At 39.5% G+C, this 23940-nt stretch overlaps 1 protein-coding gene across 2 annotated transcripts in view; it reads left to right on the top strand.

The window, feature by feature from the left end:
* CISH (cytokine inducible SH2 containing protein) overlaps positions 1 to 23940 on the top strand; it is a 47335-nt gene that overhangs the window by 5045 nt on the left and 18350 nt on the right. Inside the window, exons 1-2 of one of the 2 annotated variants that reach the window (XM_044077926.1) lie at positions 22910 to 23003; positions 23708 to 23925. In XM_044077926.1, the coding sequence (XP_043933861.1) occupies positions 23793 to 23925 (133 nt within the window). In that variant the 5' untranslated portion in view covers positions 22910 to 23003; positions 23708 to 23792. Of the gene's footprint in view, positions 1 to 22909; positions 23004 to 23707; positions 23926 to 23940 lie in introns of those variants that run through there. The other variant, XM_044077924.1, reaches the window with a different exon arrangement.

Here is a 23940-nt window from a genome sequence, read left to right as displayed (position 1 = left end):
TATTATAAATGGTGACCCCCTCCCACCAATGGAAGGGTGCAAGTGCTCCTTGCAACAACAGAAAAAAACTGTGTTTTGCTAGGTTTAGGGTTGACAGATGTATCTTTTATTTTGGATTAACAAGTTTGCATTCTTTGATTTTTGAGTCAATTTTTTGTAGTTCATTTGTTAATAAAGCACACATCCCATGTAAAAAGGTGAAACTCAAGTTCATAGTATCAAACGCCCAGAGTGTTATAATGGCAAGCAGAATGAAATGTAATTTTGAAGTTCCTTTGCTTTGAAATCAGAGCCTGGAAATAAAGTACCATAAGTGCATGTACACTGCTGAATGCAAACAGTTATTTTGCAGTACTACACACAATTTTAGGGTGTGGAATTTGCAAAGATTTCAGACATTGTGTTGTTGGTGATTGTGCTTTTGAATTATGGTTTGCTGAATTTAGGCAAATTGGATTACACTTGCATCGTTTGGTGTCAGAATTAATTGTAACCAGCAGGCTTACTACATTGTTTAAAAGGGAAGTCTAATGTCTTCTTTAGAAATGTTCTCATAGCAAAGTCTTTTTTCCAGTTAATTTTGCAATGCATTGTGGGTGTTCCAGACAACCAACTAACATATCTCACACACTGCTTTTGCTCGCACATTGTTGCACCATCTGTCTTTTCATATTTCAGATTTTCCATTGAATTCTGCATTTTCAGTAGACTCTTTGCACTTACAAAATAGAGGTGAGACCCGTCTGAACATTTATGAGAATGTCATGCTGCTTTTAAAAGCCGTTATGTTTTGTTTTCAGAGGATAGTTGGTAATGATATGCAGGTTAATAATACAGTTTTCAGTTTCCTTTTTAAGATGCATGGATGGTTGGCAAGCATGACCTGTCTTTGTCACCCATGTCTGACCAGCTTAATTTCATTTTTAATGTGGTGTGGCCATGTGCTGTTGCATTGATGGGGCCACTGATACTCAGGGCATCAATGGACACTGGCATTGCCCAGTAGCCTTCACCTGGTCACAAGGAAGAAATAATAATTTTTATTGGGAAGAAAATGGTCTGATATTTATTTTTCCCCCCAAATAGCCCCCTTGAAATCTTGCCACAGTATCAGTTGGTGCATCTGGGGTAACTGACCTATGCATCATTAAAGTTGAATATTTTTTTTATTTATTTTGTTCGGACTAGCATGCCGAGTATGGAACTCCTTATTTGCTTGCATAAACTAATTTAAATTGTGAATAGGAGATTTGAGAGATATTGATATTTAGAACATCAGCAAGCTGTAATCTTAAAACATTAACATCTTAGTACTTTATCAGTAAACTGTTACATAGCTGAAGAAACATTAACATCTTAGTACTTTATCAGTAAACTGTTACATAGCTGAAGAAGGCAATCTGTGTAGCCTGCTCTGTGTGTCAAAGCTAGCACCTGCTTATGATGGTTCTGCAATGCTTTTCTTCGGTGGTATGAAATAACTGAGAAGTTGGAATTTTTGCTGTGTACTACATAGTCCTGGACCCAATTCCATTTGCCCACCCACTGCCTTCTCAGCGAAATGGCTCTTTACAATGCCCAAGCTGAAGCTTGACCCCTCATTTCCTGTTGTTAACTGTGAGAAGTCATTAGAAAGAAGCGCCCTCTTCTGTAACTTTTATTTTACGACCCCACTTAACCCCTTTCTTTTAGCCTCCCTGCAGTACTCTGTCTACCGTCTATTTTTTTATTTTGATTTCTTTTGTTTTTTGTTCATGCAGTTTGCAAAATTTGCAGAATATTTCCAAATGAGACTACACCAGTAAACTGTAAAACAGGAGAATTACCTCTTTGTCCTGGGAGAAGCAGGCCAGTATCCTTCTCGAGGCTGCCGCCTTCTCACTTGACTTTGATAACTTATTGCTTCAAGTATGCCAAAGCTATTTCCCGTCCTCTGTTTTGTTTGTACCCCATTACTTTGATTTTTGTTTCTGGGTCTTTCTCACTACATCTGATCGGCCTCCCATGTCAACATCAGAGACTGAGAAGGGACATTATTCAGGTAGCAATCAGGAACCTTGAGTTTAAATAGCCTTGTTAGCACTGTTACAGTTGTAGTGAAAATGATTCCTGCGGTACCAGACCCATGACCCAAGTTTGCTTCTACGAGTGTGGGCATTTCCCTCCTACATTGTACACTAGCCTTGTGGGTGCTTATCTTCAGTCCATCTTGCTGCTTGCGACCCCGGCTGTGCATGCATGTAGTCTGTTGTAATCAGTGATCTACCCCAGTCAACAAACTAAATAAATAAACATGCAGCCTGTGTGGGTTGTTAATCAGTGCAGTGGACCAGGCCACCTTCCCTCTGCTCAAGATGGATGAGCTGGTGCTGATGTTTCACACCGGGGTCAGTAGTAGAGCCCAGGACATCTGGGTCAAAAGCAATCCAATGACTTGTGTACCATTCCTCCAGTTATTGTCACTTTTAAGCAATACCTTGTATTTCTCAGCACTGAACTGTGGCTAACACGTCATCACTTGTGTATTGTTTCCTTAAGTCTCTTTACAACTTTTTTTCTCTACTCACCTGCTTCCCCACTTTCATTACCTCAGACATTTTCAGAATCTATTTTCTATTACTTCTGTGATGTTGGTGGCAAAGACATTAAAGAACCCATATCCTTGGATTGATTCTTTTTGCATTCCATCTCTTGCCTCCTTTTGCTTTAGCATTGTCCATATACTTCTGCTATCTTTATCCTGTCGTATAGCCATCTTTCCAGCTATTGAAATGCTACTTTTTTATTTGTACCCCTGTTCCAACTGCTTACTTTTACTCTTTCTGTGTTAGCTCCCTGTGGATATTGCTGTAACTCATGACATCAGATGTTTGCCTCCTACCTTGGCGATGTTATGACCTTGGTTAGGTTAATTATGGACTTGAACTGTTTGGTGACCTACTCATTTTTATCCTCCAAAAATCTAATCTAATATTTTCATTTTTTATGATCATTCCTACTACCAGTGTCAGTAATCTGGTTATTAGTAGCATGGGTTGCTGTTTTGCACCCCACCCCCCCCATGCACACATGTTTTCTGAAGTGACATTCTTTTTCTCACTTGCTGTGTGTCGGAAATCTTTGTGGCCATAGAACCAATTAACAGTTCAGCACTCTTGCTAGAAATTGCAACAACATGGGGGACATATGATGCAGTCAACCCCTGAAAAAAGTTTAATAAAAAGGTAGTTGTGATTTTGTATATATAATATAATACAATATAATAATACACACACACGCAGATATATATATATATATATATATATATATATATATATATATATATATATATAATATAAGGCTCAATCCTTGGCCCTTTGTTCTGCACCATCTTTACCAACAAACTCCACTCTGCCACCCAACTAGCAACCATCATACAATAAGCGGATGATTCTACCCTCATATGCTCAGTTCCATCCCTCCCAGAACTCCTAGAAAGAACCCAACAATCCTTCACAGACATAGAAAATTAGTTAACAAACTACCAACGTATTCTCATTCCAAACAAAACAAAGGTAATGCTATTTTAAAACTACACATACCACCCTTTTTATTACCATCTCCTCCAACAAATCCAAAATTTGAACCAGTAAACACACCAAGCTTCTTGGGGTAACCATAGATAACTGTCTAAAATTTGAGAAGCATATAGCACTATCCATCAAAAAGGTGCACATAAAGCTCGGGGCACTTTATGGATTCAAGCCTTACCTCACTAATGCCACCTGTCAGTGCACTGCCAGGACGTACCTGCTTTCCACTCTCCACTCTTCTATATGTCTCTCCCATTTTCACTAATCTTAGAAAAAGGATGTAAATAAATTAGAGTCCTGTTAAAATAAAATAGCTAGATTTGCTATAAACCATCCCAACAGATCACATCACTGCTCTGCCCTTCGTGAACTAAAATGGATAGAACTACCCAACCTACTGTCCCTGAGCAAATAACCATTGCACACTCCATCATTCATCAACCCACTAACTGCCCTGCACTCAATAACTTAATCCAGCCCTTATTGTAACTCTGCACACTAAGATCCTCTGACAAAAACCTACTCAAGGTCACTAAATCCAATAATACCTTTGGAGATTCCCTGTTTTCCAATCAGATATCCAAAAAATAGAATTATGTTCCTAAACACATAAGGAATGCCACCAATTCCAGATAAATAACAGTAACTGGCTGTGCTCAATACTTGGTATTTGATACATTAGTCCTTATCTCTTGCTGTCCTGCAGTCCCCTTCTCTGCAGTCTAACCTATTCTGTACTCCTCTTCATTCATTAGCCCAGGTGCTTAGTCCTTTATACAACTCTAATATACAGTCAGAGTGACTGTAGATGAAACAGATTTGTGTCCCAGAGACTCCCCCTTTTGGGGAATAGACTCCCTCTCCACATAAAGCAGAGTCCTCATTAACCCTTTTTAAGCACAAACTGGAGAACTGGATGGGGAACAGAAAATACACCCCTGGAATTCCACCTGTGCCCCTGCTGGACAGTGGCATAGAGTGCTGACTTGTTGGAACATGGGCTAAATTCTTGGCTAGGCTGGTAAGGGCCTCAGGGCCAATAGCCTAGTAACTTCCTGTGATTCTATGAACAAGTTTACATTTGCATATAATACAATACCACCATCATTCTGTAAATATTTTGCTGTATGTTGCTATAATAAAATACCACCATCATTATGTAAATATTTTGCTATATGTTGCTTTATTGTATATCATTTTTATCGTCTTATTTTTACTTTTTCATTTGAAGTGGACATATTGTGCTGCTACTTCATTTGAAGTGGAGATACGATACTGTGCTGCATTGTGTAACCTAAGTAATTACTCATGTGTGAATATTATTACTGTAATGTACAAAATGTTGCCTCTGTGTTAATTAAAACTATCAATGTAATACAACTTAAATGTACTGTAGTGGAGATTTTCTCGCCTGGCCTCTGCTGAAAATTGGCTCCTGGCCCAGTTGGACTTTGTAGTAGACAAATGTAAAATAAGTATATAAATATATTTTTTAACTTCAAAGTCTGTCCAACAAAATTGGGTTTGTAAGGGAAGGGGCATGACAGCAATAAACAGTTTAAAACTCTTTTGTGTTTGTAGAATATAAAAATTTGGTTACATATTATTTTGTCATGGTCCATTCTCAGCATAGTCTCAAATCTTCTCTGGTGTGCTGCGTGTGACACTGTATACCCAGCATGATGTTATGTAAGTCCCAGTAACAGTTTTATTAAGGAAAGGAGTGGAGGATGCCTGTGGACAATTATATATGGTGTGATATGTGGGAGGTGGACTTCAGGAAAAGAGCACTACTTTGCAATAAAATGTGCACTACTTTGCAATAAAATGTGGAAAGGGATACCAGATGTGGGTTTCCATGTGTATTTTATGGTAGTTTTGTATGACGTGTGCTGCGCTGTAGCCACTGTAACACCTTGGAGGGAAATCGTAAAGGTTACCATGAGGTGTACTCTTGGTGTACACCTTGAATAACCATTCTGACTGAATTAAACATCATAGGCGTAATGGTAGGGCTGTCTAGGAATTCAGAATGTTGAGATTTACATAATGTACACCTTGTGGTAACCTTTATGAATCCCCACCCACCCACATTATCTGCTACATTTAAACTATCAGTTATTGCATAAGTAGGTTGCACTGTTTTAGGAGGTCCCTGATGGATATGATGTCATAACACAGTTTTAACCATGTAATACTTTTTTGCTGAATTATATGATGGATAATGCATATTTTTTTCAGTTTTAAAGCTGTAATTTATGTTTTAGAGTGAAAGTATTCTTTGTCTGCACAATAGCACATGGCTGGACACATTTATGTACTTGCAGTGATGAAGCTGAGAAGGGCTATTTCAGAATTGATTAATATATTTTTTAATTGCTGTACTCTTTCTGCTAGTAACTGAAAGTCCTAAATCTGCAAATTAGCACTGTCAGAATCTTTAACCTTTAAGTAGATATTCCCTTGGCAAACTGTAACTTGTTTTCCTTTAGATATTTGAATGTCTGTATTCAGAGTGACTTACTTCCATGTCAGAAGTTGCTGTACATGGCTAGCAAGTACAGCACTGTGGATATCACATACACTGAACAGGTGTGTGTTTCTGTCATGTAGACGGGGGTGAGGTGGAGAACTGAGTTATCACTTTAGGGGCAAGGTGGAGTGTGAACTGTAAAGACCCTGATTCCACTTACTGTACATTAAAAGATTATCACACACTTGATCCTCCTCATACCCCATTTCTTTTGTGTTTCCTTACTTTGTGATTTTAAATTTTGTGTCTCGTTAAGTTTTTTAATTACTAGTTTATCTTAACTGCTTTTTTGTGGTTGCTCCAATCATTTTATTTATTTTTATGGACTGTCTTGTCTTTTTTGCTATATAATATACTGGTTTATTGTCTTTATGTTTTGATGAGATGATGCATAAGTGGAAGTTATTGTAGTGGTTTGAATACAGTTTGACTGAAGGGATGTGGTTATACTTTGTACACACTTTTCTTTGTCATGGTTTGACTGTGACAGGGTATCATGTTTGTTTTTCTTTATTTAACCACTGGTGAAGTGATTGTAAGGGTATCGACTATAGACTTTGAGTGAGTTTCATTAGTTTATGCTTGGCAATTATTTTTAGGCATTAGTTTTTAAAGCCAGAGATGATGTCATCCTCTCCTTTTTGATGTCGTATCTCTCTTTTCCATATCATACTTCTGGTTCTGAAGTTATAGTCTCTTTCCCTTCTGTCTGTCTCTCTCTTTTCCTCTATCTGTCCCTACACTTCTGCCCCCCCACCGTCCTTATTAAGACAGATGTATTTGCTGAATAGCATTACCCCAATCGGCAGTTTTATCTCAAGACAAGATGGCACGTTCTGCATGTGTTAATTGTCAACACTGTTTATTCCAATAAAGTGATTTAAAACGACTTGAGCAACTTCAAGGAGAATAACAGCAATTCTGGCCATCACCACTAGTATTAACATTCAGCTGCTTATGGCATTTTTTAAGGTTCCACTCTGGACGAAAAAGTCTCAGTCCTCTCAAATGTGGCTAGCTTTACCTAACATAAGGTAGGAGCTTTTAATACATATTCCTCTCCGAGGCTATTGCTTGACTTTATCTAGCAATATATCCTTTGACTGGGTTAGTCCCACTAGGGTAGTAGCCTGTCTTCTGGTAAGTCCCAAGGTGGTGTTTATACTGCTAGGGAAAATTTGGTAAAGGGATCTGGGAACTTTCCGTACGCTTTTCGATAGGTGCCACAGGAGCTTTTACATCTGCTACACAAGCAGATGGGGCCTCGGTTAATGTCTTATCCAAAGGGCTGCACCCCCATATGCTAAGTGTTAGCAGTCAATCTACCTGGTGTGGGAATAGAACCCACAGCCTTCTGTTCCAAAGATGAGTGTGCTACCTGTTGCACCACTGACACTGCAGTAGTGGGGTCTTCATGTGGAAATGGAAGAATGGTTGCTAATGTGCAGTATTACTTTCTAATGGTAGGCAATGGTCGTTGCTGAGTTGGGTGAAACCAGGATTGGTGCAACACTGTTCAGCACGTCTGGCGTGGTGAGTTGCTATGTTAGAAAATTACTGTTTTCTTTATGATATAAATGCCATTTTGATTTTCGGAGAAATAAGACTTTATTGTGGCTTTTATCAGTAAGTACTGTAATCAAGGCACAAACAGAGAATAGCCGACGGTCTGAACCACAAGAGCCATAACGTTTTATGGCTTAACCTAAATCAATAACAAAATAGTAAAAATGGTGTCAACTGAAGCAATGCTTTGAGTTTTGTCCATATAATTATCATTGTATTATCACTGAGATGAAACGGATTAAAAGGCCTAAAAGCATACATTTAGAAATGGATAATGCTAGTGTAAAAAGCCAGTAGTACATCTGGGAAAAGTCTGGGGGGGGGGGTGGAGTGAGTGTCATCTGCGCTGTGTTCCTTTATTAGGCTTGCTTAGTAGTAACATTAGTTACCTTTAGAATAATATTCTATGCTTTCGTGTGTCAGCAGCTCCTTTTAACCAACAGTAAATGACTTAAGGTCGCAACGTCCTATTCCCCTGTTACTGCAGAAATAGTGTGTATTACATCAAGTAAAATATGGCTGAAAATGCAGATAACCCTGTGTATCCATAAAGAAAAATGGGAGTTGTTTCATTGTTACAACCACTCAAAATAAGTCAACCTTGAAGGGATATCCATATGTGCATGTCATGCGTGTGAGAGAGACACACGTGCACGCACACTAGAAAAATGAGAACCTTTGTGAACTTTGTCTTTTAAGTAAAGTGTGAATTGTGATACATGAAGCCATTTCTGTCTTGTCTGATGGCTATTTGAATGTCAGGCTTTACTATCATGAAAGTGGTATCACAGTTATTTCACTGACTAAAAAAATAGTGGTTAATGACTATACCTCATGCTGTGATGTGATGTAAGTAGTGGTATCGGGTTGAATTGTAAGTGACAGTAATGCATGTTTGAGCCTCAGCCCATTAAGGTAGTACAGAAACAAAAAGAATACGTTAAGGTGTTATTAATGGCATCAGATTAGAAAAGTATCCCTGAAGGCTGCATCAGTCTGAATGTTTAGCATTCCGCTGTGGTTTTAAAAAGGGTGCTATTTCAGTTTACCAAATAAGCTATGAAAATGAATTAAGTTAAACATAGACAGGAAATGATGATACAGGAATCCTGAAAACAGAAAAAATGGTACACAACAGTAATGTAGTGTGTTGTTTATAAATTGCTTGTTCTTAGCAACTGCTGTCGTTCTGGCTCTCCACCATTTTTCTCCATTTTCCGTGTTTAGCCATTGGTATGCTACCATTCTTTCTTGGAATGATAAGGGAATCTTGTTCATCTGTGGTTTTATATGGCCTTTATTTGACTTCATCCAGTGTCTTTCTTAACAAAGACATTAAGATTTTCAGGCCGGAGTGGATAGTTTCACAGTTCAAGATGCATTATTCGCAAAATGTCCGCCGGTCTGTAAAGTCTCTGTAGTAGTGCTTTAATCTTTCCGAAACAGTACTTCTTTTATTTTTTTCCTTTAGCAAGACAGACTGCATTAATCAGTACTGTTCTGTCTTTTAAATTTTAAGTTCCTCAAGGTGCATAGGGCTGCATCATCCAAGTATTGTCTCGTATATTACTATTGGGATAGGAACACCCTTCAGCCCAGGTGTGCATAGGGACTGCCCTGTGACTGTATTAGCTGTATCAGGATAAATAAGGTTTCATTGTGCATCGTTCTTGTTTGTCTCTGACATTTAACAGCCACGTTATGCGTATAGTACAATAGTTCTGATTTTCACCGTGATATCCTTTTTCTTTCAGTGGTAAAACAGCAGTACTGCTGTACACTGTTCTAATTTGAGTCTGCTGTTAAGTCGTTCTGTTATAAAGTAAATAATTTTCCCTGTGATTCCTAGCAGTTTGCTTCCATTCCCATGTCGGTGCCATTGACATAATTGGAGTTAAGTCACCATTGTGTTGTATCGTCTGCAGCACTAGGTTGTGCCACACACCACCGTATCATATTGCAGCACACTGTACCATAAAGTTCTACAATACTTCATTTACATACTACAGTACTTCATGCTTACAGCTACATACTACAGCATCGTATAACATGCTGTTCCACCCCGAGTTGTATCGGATCATACTGGTATATATCACAGTGGGCCACTTCATACCCCTGCAGTTTACCTTGGGGCTTGTATTGGTGCTCGCTGTCCTACAAAAAATATTTTTGTCATTTGTCAGCGCTGAGTTTTCACAACTATTTTGTTGTTATTTTTAATTGGATGCTAAGCAGTTAGAAGATGTACATCAGATCCCAACAGGCAGCGTAACATACCGTGGGGTGCTGTACTGTATCCTGCCACATCATATCCTAAAATACTGCAGTGCTGCACACCACTTGCTGATATGTCAGTCTTCCTAGCAGATGGCAATAAGCACTGGTCCTTTTGAGAAAGGACAAATTTTCTATGCAAAGTAATTTGTGCTGCTTTGTGTACTGTAATATTTTTAATATGCTTGTGCTGCATCTTTCCCGCTGTTCAGTGGTATCTCAGCTTCTTGTTTAGCACTCCAGAATTTTGTCTTTATCTGCTTGGCATGCTTATGTTTTTATTTGGCCTGTAAGTGGACATGAAAAATTGCCCAGAGAACTTTTCGTAAAGAGGAGTCCATATTCAGGCTTGATAAGCAACAGGAACTGACATCTGTTTTGTGTGTCTGCCATGCGAGTTCCTTTCTTGTCTAATGGAGACTTTAGCAGCTTCATTTATGATGAGCGCAGTAACTGGTCTGCAACACCAAAGTCTTGTCATTGGTCATCTCATAATTGATACCATTTTGTAGGCTTTCCTAATTGATACCATTTCGTAGGCTTTCTTACCTTCAAAGACTTCATATCACTCCTCCCACAGCTTCATTATATCTCACACTTTATTGCCTTTTTCCATTTGCTTGTATACATTTTGACTCTTGGGAGCCTAAGTCTAGTTAAATGTGAACAAGTCACTTCTAGAGCATAGGCTTCTGTGTTTGACTTTCACCCCCCTCAGAAGTAATAAATAAATAAACCCAATTTAAACTTTCTATTCTGCCTGTGTTGCAGTAAACCCTTAAATATTGATGTTGCTAAACCACTCTTAACTTGTGATTTACTGGCTACTGCTGCCCTTACAGAGCTTGTGACTGCCTACTTAGTTTTGTGACGAGGCTACTTGTATATATTGCTATGTAATGGGCACAAAAGGAATGCTACTAAGTGATGCATTTGTTGACCAAGAAACTGTAGCTTTCATTCTGGTATGGTGGGTATAGAGGCCACAAAATCTGAGTTGCAACAATTTTTTAGTTGAAGAACTGCATGACATTTTTGTCGAGAGAGATGACGGAGTTATAACTGTTTTAACATAAATGCATTGTGATTTTGCATTGTGATTTTGCTTTCTTAACAAAAAATATTATGTTAAGCAATCTGTTTATGTTTTGGATTATTTGATGCGATAACCAGATGTTAAAAGCTGCGGGTGCTGACCTTCATTAGTTCTGGTGGTTTGCACGGCCATTTCCTTGTTGCCTAACTTGAGATGAAAATTTGTTCCTAGAAAGAAATGTTGGTCTAAATGTGTTTTTTGTGCAGCATGGTTGGTCTAAATGTGTTTTTTGTGCAGCATGGCCAGGTGCTTGCTGCATCTGATTTTAAAGTTAACCTGAGACTATTTTATTGTCACTCATACTATAGACTCTTCCTAAAAACAATGCGGATAACTTGCCATTTTGGCATTGTAATGTTAGCATGAGTTCTGTATGATGCAAGTGAATTTAAAGAACAAAATGTAAGAGGTATAGAGTTCATAACGCAAGCTAGAAAATGTCATATTTGAAAGAGCAGCAAAAGGGACAATGTAGCGAAGACTCCAAGCAAAGCAACCCGTTCTACATCCAACTGCCCCATATGTTTTTGCTAGCTATATTTTCAATATACAAGAAATTAGTTTGATTAAACTATATGACAAAGCCTATTCTTTAAGCAAAATATTCTGAAAATTGTTAACTTATTTCACTGTCTGCAAAAAGAAGTAGCATTCAGTTTTACCATTATGTTCATCATCTTGGTAAATATAGCCACCAATTTTTAATCTTTTATCTGCTATGATATGGGTATCAGTAGGATATATAGTCAAGTTTCTGCCACAACGTTTGGCATTACATTCAAATGAAGTAAACGTAGGACAGCTGGGGAAAGGCTGAGACATTAAAAGATTAGAAATGGATTTATTATCCAATTATCTTATGTTTAAGATATGTGTATGTATAAAGATGTGGTTAGTGACTATTAAAAGCAGAAAATATTCCCCAGTTCCCCATTGTAGAAATGACTAAATGTATGTTTCCCAGACATTGTTAGCTAACACACGTTTGCAATTTTTCCCTTAAACTCTTTCCAGGATTGCAGCAAAGTGTAAATACATTAATTCATATTTTTCTTGATGTTCATCGTGTTTCACTGTTGCAGTCATTACTCTTGGGTTATCCTGCTGGCAGGCTACCCTCAGTCAGCCAGAATTCCAAAGTCTAGGTCCGGCATCGGTTGCTGTTGCCTCTTCCCTGACGTCAGTGCGCCAGGGGTATAAAAGATGCAGCCAACGCCATTTTCTTCAGTCTTTCTTGCCGCACGGTGCCCGAAGCAAAAGCAGTTCACAAGTGCTGGTCGGCCGACTACTGAGATTTTCAAATCCGAATTTCAGAACCGAAGTCTTCATTAAAGCTTAGTACCCCGTTGGGGAAACTTTTTTTTCTTGCTCCAGACCGATGTCAGAAAAAGTTAACAATTGTATTTCTTGTGGGAAGCAAATACCTCATAAGGATTTTCACTCTTACTGTATTCCTTGCCTAGGCCCTGATCACAACGTTGCTAGCTGTCGGTTTTGTGCTAGATTTAACCAACACACTATCAAGCGTCGGTTCGATTTTGCATTTCATTACTTTGGCCAAAAATTTAATTATATAATGCCGTCAGACCAGCCGACAACCGGAGTTTACAAAATACTAAAGTATTGGACACTCGGAAATCATTCCCTCAGATGGGTCCGGAGCCACTGAGCAGGCATCGGCTTCTGAGGGTGTCTTCAGACCTACACCACTATATATTAAGCCATCTTCAGCTTCAAAGACTAAAGCAGCTCTAAAGACAAAGAAACAAGTACAGCATTCTCCTACTCAGACTTCCATGCCTAAAAAAACAGGTGCTCAAAATGGCCGAAGACCTAATTACTTTGATCAGGGGCTCCCATCCCCCTCCTGAGGCCTAGGCAAGAGACAGAGTATGATTCTTCTGATCAGGTTTCTGTTTCCTCTGATTCCTCTTCTGAACAGGATTACTCCATGCTTCCCTATGAGGATTCTGATGCTGAAGAATCCATTCCTTCAGCCTCTCCTCCTGAGGATTATTCTTTTGGGGAAACCGTGCATACAATGAGAGCATTTCCACTGGGAGAGCCAAGATTATTCTGAATCTAAAAGGCTCAGACACTTTCTGCTACTTCCTCAGCACAGACCCCTTGCTATTCCACCTGTTCTAGACATTGTAGATGATGTATTTTCAGAGTCCGGCCTGTCCCCTGACTCTTTACCCCCTGCACCTGCTAAGCCAGACAGATACTACAGGGTCCTGGATTCTCATAAATTCCTATATAAAAACCCCGCTGCTGACCCAGAAACTATATCTCAGGGTCCCAAAGGGGTTAAAGCTTCCACTGCAAAAAACCCTGTCCCCTCTGATAGGGATTCTAGGGCTCTAGACAGATGGGGGAAAAAAGTCTACACTTCTGCTTCCCTGGCTGTAAGGGCTATAAATTGTCAGTTTCATATGCTTAAATATCAACAATATTTAATGTCACTGCTTAAACAGAAATTGTTGACAAATACTGAATGTTCATAGAACAAGGAATTGCAGGAGTTATTGCATGCAGCTGAACAAGTGGGAAAGCATACTTTGCAATGTGGTTATGATTCACTGGAGGCCTCTTGCAGGGCCGCTGTTACAGGTTCTGTTATTAGAAGGCATGCTTGGTTAAAGGAACAGAATCTGCCTGTTCATGTTAAAGCAAAATTATTAGATGCGCCATTACAGCATGATACTTTGTTCGGTACTAAAGCAGAAGAGGTGTTGAAAAAAATGGAGGATAAAGCAAAATCCATGCAGACAGTCAAGGATTTCTTACAGGTACAACCACCCAGGTTTAGCAGTAATTGGCCTTCTAAAAATTGGTCCTTTCCGGTGTCAGGCCACAGAGGCAGATACAGGTGTCCCAGAGGCAGATCTCAGACCCAAGGCTCATACAGGCCTAAACAATGGGGTGCTCCTACCTCCAAAAGCGGAGAAGACAAATCACAACCTTACAGGAAACAGTCCCAATGACTTTCCTCTACCAGATCCAATCACTTTTCTTTTGCAAGCCCCCTTAGTTGGGAAACTAGCACTTTTTTCATCAAATTGGCAAATGGTTACCCAAGACAAATGGGTCCTGAACATAGTGTCCCAGGGCTACAGGTTCCATTTTCACACTCTACCAAGGTCAAAAGATATGCCAGACCTGCCACACAATCAATGGGCAGAGGCACAAAAACAAATTACAGCCCTCATGGATATGTGGGCCATTCAGCAAGTACCACAAAAAGAGCAGGGGCAAGGATTTTACTCCAGACTTTTCCTAATACCCAGAAAGGACAAAACCTGGAGACCAATACTGGACCTGTCTATACTAAACACGTTTCTGGAAGTTCCAAAATTCAAGATGTTGACGCTACTGCCCATGCTGGGCAAGAAGATTGGCTTGTAACTTTGGACCTAAAAGAGGCATACCTGCATGTCCCATTCTGACACTCTTGCAGAAGATACCTCAGATTCATAGCTGGCTCAATGCATTACCAATTCTCTGCACTGCCCTTTGGCTTATCTACTGCGCCCAGGGTCTTCACAAAATGCCTGTTACCAGTAATTGCATTTTGCAGACAAAAAGGAATTCAAATGTATCCCTACTTGGGACGACTGCCTAATTCAAGCAGAGAACAAAGACATTCTTCTAAAGCATCTGGCATTTGTAAAAAGATTACTAATTGGCCTAGGGTACAGAGTAAACAAAAAGAAATCAAAACTAGTGCCCTCTCAAGAGATAATATTCCTGGGTGCAAGCTTAAATACAACTGCCCAGATGGCTTATCTCACGCCAGACAAACAAAAGGAACTGAATACTTACTTCAAGAAATTGGCAACAAAACCCCACTTATCTGCAAGGAATATCTTTGGGTTTCATAGCATCCTGCATTCTACTAATTCCATATGCCAGACTGCATATGAGGAAACTACAATGGTATCTAAAAAGTGTTTGGACTAGGCATTGCCACAGCCTGGAGACAGTAATTGCACTCATTCCCTGTCTGCAACAGGAGTTTTGATGGTGGGCAGAAGTCTGTCACCACAACAAGGGTCTGTCATTCAGTTTAACCACAGCCAGACAGACACTGACAACGGATGCATCAGGTTTTGCTTGGGGAGCCCATATGGCAGGAAAATGTATTCAGGGCACATAGCCTGCAAACCAGATGCATCTTCACATCAATCAAAAAGAGATGCTAGCTGTTCAAAATGCCCTGACAGCTTTCAAGGACCTGCTTCATCCAGGACAGTTACTGACAAAGACAAGACAACACTACTGTCATGTGGTACATAAACAAGCAGGGAGGTACACATTCCTATCCCCTCTGCAGACAAGCAATGACCTTATGGGACACAGCATTGGCTTTTCAAGTTCACCTGCAAGCACAATTCCTGCCAGGAAAAACAAATACTCTGGCAGACTAACTAAGCAGAAACCTCATGGATCCCCACGAATGGAAACTGGATCCACAAGTCTTCAGCATGATAACAAGGAAATGGGGATGCCCAGACATAGATCTATTTGCCTCCCCTCACAACTGCCAATTGCAGAGATTTTGCACAAGGATTTTGCACAAGGATTTATCACAAGCAAGCATGGAAAGTGGATGCCCTAGCTTCAGCTGGAAAAATCTAACAGTATATGCTTTTCCTCCACTGCCTCTCCTTCCCAGGGTGTACTCCTAAAGGTCAGACAAGAGAAGCCAAAAATGATACTGATTGCACCAGACTGGCCACGCCAGCACTGGTACCCAATCCTAAAGAGCTTGTCTCAGGGTCCAACATGGATATTGCCTCAAACTTCTCACTTGCTGACGCAACAAAACAATCAGATCCTGCACAGCCAACTGAGGACCTTAAATCTGGCAGCATGGCGGATAATGTAGCCATTCAGAACACTCATCTTTCAAACGCTGTTATGTATGTTATCTTGGAGGCCAGGAGGCCCAGTACCAGAAAATCTTATGCAGAGAAATGGAAGAGATGCTGTGCTTGGAACCAGGAACAAGGCATTGACACGTGTGTACCAAATATCCCTCAGATTTTTACAATACCTAACTGAGATGCTGACCAAAGGCCTTTCTTTCTCATTAATTAAGAGTCATGCCTCTGCCATTTCAGCCCATTACAATACGGAACTACCTATCTTTTCTCATTCTTTAATAAGGCAGTACCTCAGAGGGGCCAAAAACATTAGGCCTCCAAGGAGAGCACCAATTCCGGCCTGGGACCTCAATTATGTTTTGGAAAAACTCACACTGCCCCCTTTCAAGCCAGCATCAACAGCAGATATAAAATTCTTATCCTGGAAAACAGCTCTGCTCCTAGCAATAACCTCTGCAAGGCGAGTTTCGGAGTTGCAAGCACTCATGGCTGTGGAGCCTTTCCTCATTTTTCATCCAGACAGGGTTTCTCTGAGGACAAACCCTACATTTATGTCTAAGGTGGTGTCCAGTGTGGCCTTCAACCAAACGATTCACTTGCCTACCTTTTATCCAAATCCACTGAACAAGGGTGAGAAAATTCTGCATTCTTTGGACATACACAGGCAGTTACGCTTCTACTTGGACAGAACTAAAGCTTTCAGAAAGACTGAGCAACTTTTAGTGTCATATGCTGCAGGATCACAAGGAAAGGCCATCTCAAAAACACAGTTTTCTAAATGGATGGGCCATTGCATCCGTTTCTGCTATTTTCAACATGGCAAATCAGTGCCTAAGGGCATTAGGCCTCATTCCACCAGAGCAGCAGCCACTTCAGCAGCCTTCCTCAGAGGAGTACCAACCAAAGATGTCTTATAGGCTGCAACTTGGAGTTCAGTGCACACCTTCACAAAGCACTACCACTTACCTGTTTACTCAAGTCCAGAGCAGTTCTGCAGGGCCTCATAGCCTCTCCTAATCCTGTTTAGCCCAGCCACCCATCCTCAGCTTTGGGATTCAACCCAAGAGTAATGACTGCAACAGTGAACACTATGAACATAGTACAGTTGTGTACCTACCATAAATGTAGATGTTCGAGTGTATTCACTGTTGCAGTCCAGGCTACCCACCCACCATCCCCCTTTTCTCTGCTGGGACTTATCTGCACTTCTCTATCCTATGCAACCTATTTGGTGTATTTGCTTGTAGATGAAGGAAATGTAATTTTTGTGCATGCAATTTTATTGGCATATTTTTCAGCCTACCAATTTGGGGGCACCTGACATCTGGGGCAAGAAAAACTGAGGAAAATGGCGTTGGCTGCATCTTTTATACCCCTGGTGCACTGACATCAGGGAAGAGGTGATAGCAACCGACGACGGACCTAGACTTTGGAATTCTGGCCGACTGAGGGTAAGCCTGCCAGCAGGATAACCCAAGAGTAATGACTGCAACAGTGAATACACTCTAACATCTACATTTATGGTAGGTACACAACTGTACTTTCTCTAGGATGTGCCTCCCTGAGATGTGTATTTATTAATTTGTTAAACTTCTTTGTTGATCAGGTGAGTGGGTTGGTCTGAGAACTGTTTCTAGTTATGAACTGGGAAGAAGGCAGAACTTTGTGGTAAAAACGTTTTAAATGGCAGAGTATATAGACAGATAAGAGATTATAGTTGAATTAGTTGATTTAGTTTCTAGTCTATTTCCGTTTCTGTAACACTAACTGCCTCAAACTAAAGTGCAAAGCATCTGTTACTTGGAACTGGTATTAAAAAGTTCCCCAAACCACTAAAATGTATCCTCAAAGATCATTTCAGAGAATAGCAGAAAACATTTTTTGATCTTTTTTTTTTTGGGGGGGGGGCACCCTGCTGTCATTTTATTTTGCTTTATTTTAACTCTGTCACTCCAGCTTTGAGAAAGAATGACTGTTTATAAAATATGGCATAATACTTGTATCCCTGAGATGCCGTGACAAGTTAGCTAAGTTACAAATACTGCTGAAAATGCATAATGAGCAGACTTGGTTACAGAAAATTGTATTACAAGTAGTTTTGCTGCTCTGTACCCATCTGCAGTACAGTGTTTCATCACTCTGTACCAAGTTAATCACATGTAGTGCTATGACGCACTAAAGTTTTATGGCAGCAAGACTGCTAAAAGCAGACAAAATCCAGTGTGAATCTAGAGTTTGTTTTGGGGAAGAGGGATGAGGAATTGAGGCTGAGAGTAGCATGTAAATCATTAGGTCAATCATTTCCACCACTATCCATACACACGCACTGTGTGTATCTCTCTCTTGTCTGTATATCACTCTGTCATAAGTGTATGAACACGCTTGCATTATTTTTCCTTCGGCAAATTAAAGTGTATTTATAAGTTCAGTAATCCCAGTGCTGGAAAAAGAATCGTGTTTGTTGGACTAACTGCCAAAAGAACACTCGGTCCTTAACTTTTTTCAATTGTTGACCGATTGCACAGTCTGTTTTTGGAAAAGTTTTTTTTTTCCAGTAATTTTATTGTGTGTGTCCATAGACTATAAAAGTTACTGATGTAGTACACTTATATTTTTCCCCCTTTCAGATGGAGGTTAAATTAGTTTAATGAAATTTAATTCACTTTTATTTCTTTGCCATATGTTCTGTAACTTGAACTTAGTTTATGACGGGAGATAGCTTTTAAGGTGGTCTATTCAGTGCCAGCAATTCACAGCAGTCTGTATTTGCTGACACATTAATGCAATGAGAACTGGTGGTATTTTTTTCTAAGTAACTTTTTCATAGTCCTTGAAGCAAAAATGCTAAGATTTATATTTTACAGTCTACCATGGAGGGAAAACCTGACAAGTATGTTCTAAATGTTGACACAAAAGTGATTTGTAAATGTAGTGAAGAAGTAACATGTCTCTTTCTTTCTTTCTTTCTTACTTTCTCTCTCTCTCTTTTATTTATTTATATATATATATATATATATATATATATATATAAAATCTGGGACTACGTAATTTTTTTTTTGTGTGTAGACATAGTAATTGGATATAAAAACTTCGGCAACAGTTAAAGATCCTGTAGTAATTTTGAAACATTAAGCAGAGGGACTGTTTTTACATCACAAATGTACGTTCTTTATGCAGTATGTACGGACATGTGCATGCATGCACACACACACACACACACAAAAATGTACTTAACAAAGTGCCCATTTTCTATGTGCAGTACTGCTGGACAGAGTAGATGTTACAGGGGAAATTGAGCTCCCATTTCAGCGATGGGGAGGCTCTCTGTCTCCAGGTCTTTCTTTGTAACAACCCTTTTTAATAATTTATTTCCATGTAATGCCCATATTTGTCAGGTATTACTGCTTGCTTAAAGTGTTCCATTACATTGTACTACTTGCAATATGCAGTGCTTCCAGTGCCATACTGCATTTTCCTCCCACTTGTGCCTCTTCTGCGAATCAGTATTTGAAATTAAAACCCTTCGTAAGATTGTATGTCTACCCATGTGACATCACTGAAAAGTTGTAAGCACCCCCCACACAAACTATACCTCTAGTAACTTCAGCAAGGAATACAGCAGAATTATGTGGGTACCCTTAATAAAAAGTTTTATAAAGAAACTATCCACATAATATGATGGAGAGGAAAATGCACTGCAGTGCTTGAGATGCAAGGGCCATGATGTGCAGTTAAACTGAGATGGAACACTAATATACACACAGGTTTGGGTAAGTTCCACTCAGCAGCTTCCTTCCCTGTTCAGGCTTCACAGAGATCTTCCAAACTTCAGCCTGCAGCTGCAGAGACAGTTTCCAGCCTGGTTCCTGAGACTTTTTTTTTTTTTTTTAATATATATCCGGATTCAGAAAATTAACAATATTGTAAATCATATATCCTCCTTGTTCTCATTCCCATGTATTTCCCAAAATGCAACTCTTCCTTGCTGAAGCCTGCCTGCCTGCTCTGTCATGGTTTTAAAAGGTATAATGTTCTTTGGTCCTGGTTACCACCACTATGCCGTAATGCACAAGTTTTGTTTTCGGTGAAGTGGTAGCAACTTGCTACCCTACAATTTAAAATTTTGGTACACAAGGTAGTGCATGTAAGTTTGAGTTATTTTGAACCATCATGTGTTTTTGTTTTTTATTACATGACTATGCTACCGATGTGCTGTCCATCTTCTAAATAAGCACATCTTTATCTGATAATTATCCAAATAAAAACCCAACAGCAGTGAATATTAATACAGCTGCGTTTTACTCCTTGTCACATGCTATTCATTTATCAGCTGTTCCAGGTGCTTCTTCTCTAAACTCGTAGGGACATAATTGGCATGGCACCATCCCAATGGTAGCAGTACTTTGCTTATTTTTTTCCCCCTCATATACTGAGTGACATTATTCTGTTAGTATATCATGTGCCTTCTGGGGCTGATCTGTCACTGCTTCCCTTTTTTCTGTCTGCCTGTGCAAGAGCCCACTGTCTTTACTAGGGAATTTCATCCAGATGGAAAGAAACCTGTATCTTCCCATAGAAAGAAGGAAATCTGGCAAGAGGCATTAATTTCCTCTTCCTCCTTTCTGAAGTTAGTCTTGCTTTATATAGCAATAACCTTATTTACAGAGACAAATTGCATTTAAACAAAGGACGGTTGGAAGACTGACAAGGAACAGGTGGGTACTGGAGACATCTAGGCGGTAGTAGGGAATGCACACAACTTGGTCTTGATTTAATTGGACAGATTAAGGTGTGCTTGGTCACTGAGTAGTTTTATTATGGTGTGCATGACTTGGATTTCTTTTAATTCTTTAAATGTTTGTTTTGTTTTAAGTTGGTATACTTGCCCAAATGTGAGAATTTGGTGCTGGAGTTTTGTGCAGATTTCCTAGTCCTCTAGTTGCTAGGATTCCCTCTGTTTGTTGTGTTCTTTATGTCCAATTTCTTCATTCTGTTTTGACTGTCTGCTTTTCACTTACATAGTTTTGCATCTATTGATTTGTAGTATGTGCTATTCCTTCTATAGGTCAGATTTAGTGTGTCCATGCACCAAATATAATTTAATGCAAGGGTTATGATAGACTGTCTTCTTCTTTCGGCTTTTTCCCGTTTAGGGGTCACCACAGCGGATCATCTGTCCACTCATGATTGGCAGTGGAGTTTTACAGTGTCGAGTTGCCAGCCTAGTGCCCAACCTTCCACAGAAGGCACACACACTCACACCTAGGGCCAGTTTAGAGTGTCCAATCCACTACAGCATGTCTTTGGGATGTGGGAGGAAACAGGAGCACCCGGAGGAAACCCACGCGACCACAGGGTGGACATGCAGACTCCACACAGAAGGCACCCCAGCCGAGAATCAAACCGGAGAACCTCTTGCTGTGAAGCAGCAACACCTGCTGCACTACCGTTATGAGAGACTGTCATTCTTCCTAATATCTGAATTATGCTTAGATGGTGTTTCAATTTCTGTTTCACATCCTGTGTTGGTGTTGGACGACCTCATCTAAACCAGTAAAGTTTGTTGGTCTGTGGAGTGTCATTTTTATTGTTTTTGAGAGATAATCTCACCAGATACTTGCATATCTGTCCATCGGTGATACAGAACCACTGTAACTAAGTGACTTGATCAGAGTTGCATAGTTTGCTAGTGGTGATTGAGAGATTCAGATCCTTCTTTAGTTTAGTGCAAAAATACTGATCACAGAAATATTTTCACTGTTAGCTACAAGAAGTATACCCAGCACTACCTTCAAAGATTCATACTATTGCTTAAATGATTTGCTCATAACTGCACAATATACAGTTGGTTTATTTATTTACTAATTTCATTTTGTTTACCTCAGTGATACACTGATCCCCATGGACCTTTTCATTCATGCCCAGTTCAGTGTCAGTTGTACATTATGACATTATACAGGTTAGTATAGAGTATAGCAAATGGTGAAGAATTTAGCAAACTGTCTTTACAGGAAAGAAGTTGCATTATCTAAGACTTGGGCAATTTTTGGTCGATTGGTTGGTTGTTGTAGGAATCGATAGCTTGTGATCCTTCCTTTCATCGCTCTTCACATGGACCAACAGGCTATTCCATCTGCTGACTTTCTTTAAGGATAGCCTTCCACATGCGTTTATTACTGTCAGATGGGAATTAAAAAAAAAATTACAATGAAGAGTTCTTTCTAATACAGAATATATGCAGTTGTCATGTTGAAGTTTTATAGCTATGGCATCAGTGTCCTCCTATGTTGCTGTTTTGTCATTTCAGTATCATCTTCTGTATGACTATTTCATTACTTAACATATGTTTAGCTTATGGCACTGCACATTAAGTAATACAAACACTGTTTGATTTAGAGTTAATTTGGTTGCTGCACCCGTTTTAAGTAAATTTGACTGCAGTCATAAGGGCATTGTTGTTCACTTAAAACAAATCTGTGATACTTTGGCATTAATTATAAATAATTATAGAATTCTGTTTGTGGTATATTTCTGGTCATGTGATTACTTGCCCTTGGCTTTCAGGAACAATCTGTGCCAGTTTATGCTTGCTTGCTTGTGAAAATAATCATAGTAAAGCCTAAAACCTTCATAAAAGGGACTTGAATGCAGTTATCAGCATTATGAGACATTCCTTTCAAGGGCAGATTAATTTATATAAAAAGGAGCTTCTTTGATTTCAGAAAACTCATTGAATCAGTGAATTTTCTGTATGTAGATGTAGTACATACCTTGCTCTGAAAAGCTGCATTGTTTACTTGATCTGCTTCCAGGTTTCCATGGCATTTAGTGATGTCATTTTGTGCTGTGCTACATGGTTAAGTGGGAGTGGGAATTGAGCTAACATCACTGCTTTTCCAGGAAACCTTGTAACAGAACATTACAACCAGTACACTGGTCTCCAAGGGATATTTGGCAATACATAAAGACTGCTCCTTTTTTCCCTTCCCTTGTTTTCTTGGAAATATCTCAGGTTAAGTTACAGAATCTCACTTTTGCAGAGGTGCTGCCACTTTTGACATTTCTTCCACCAGGTAAAATGGGACATTGTTGATTTATTGCCACGGACAGACATCACGTTTAGTAATGTCTCTGCTCATTCACATTGTTTTTTCTGAAGACCCTGCTGTGCTTGAGCTGTCTGTGAGAGTTTGCACATGCCAGGTCTGACAGACCGAACAAATGCATTTTTACCCATTATACTGTAAAAATGTAAAACTTCGGTTTCATGGATAAAACTTGGCAAAACTGTATGTTTTCCCATTACTAACCGCTATAGATATAGCTCTGTACTATAATACAAAGACTGCTTAATAACAAGCATTTGACAGCTTTATGCATAGTAAGTCTGACATGGACAAACAAGAAAAGTCTCCCTCTGACAAAATATTTAATCTAAACCTTGTTTGTAGGAAAATGACACAAGTACAAGCAACATTTTGTAATGGAAGTGGCTAATTTTATGGTTCTAAAACTAATATGCTGCTGATTTAAGAATTTTGTTTCAAGTTATTTGTTGAAATAAGTGTAGGAATGCCGTTTTATCTTATAAGTGTGGTGTAGAAGTGAGTTTTCTTATTTATCAATATTTAAGCCCAGGCTTTCAGCATGGGACAAGGTCAGAATTTGTGCAAGTTCACTGTGTATGAGAAATGTGAGTGTTAGTGCTGTTCTGTGGTCATATGTACAGATGGTATGCATGCTAAAATGACACTCTTTTTGTCCTTTTGAATTTCAGACCCGGACCAGCACTGGCTGAGAACATTGGAAGGGCTGCTTTCAGAAGTGTAGAAGAACACCGTGCTCCACGGCCTGTGCCTCACATGACCTTGCGGGAAAATAGTATTATCACTACTATATCAAACTGTACCTCTGAAAACAAGCATGCCAAAACTTGGGATCCTGAGCAAGACCTGCGATGTATCTCTAAAACATTTCATTATCTTAGCAACTCTGGTTAGTATTGTCTAT

This window comes from Protopterus annectens, chromosome 7.part0 (genome assembly GCF_019279795.1).
Source record: "Protopterus annectens isolate FY-2018-M chromosome 7.part0, PAN1.0, whole genome shotgun sequence".
Taxonomy (NCBI): domain Eukaryota; kingdom Metazoa; phylum Chordata; order Ceratodontiformes; family Protopteridae; genus Protopterus; species Protopterus annectens.
Note: the sequence above shows the minus strand (reverse complement) of the source record. Positions and strands in the feature narration are given on the sequence as shown.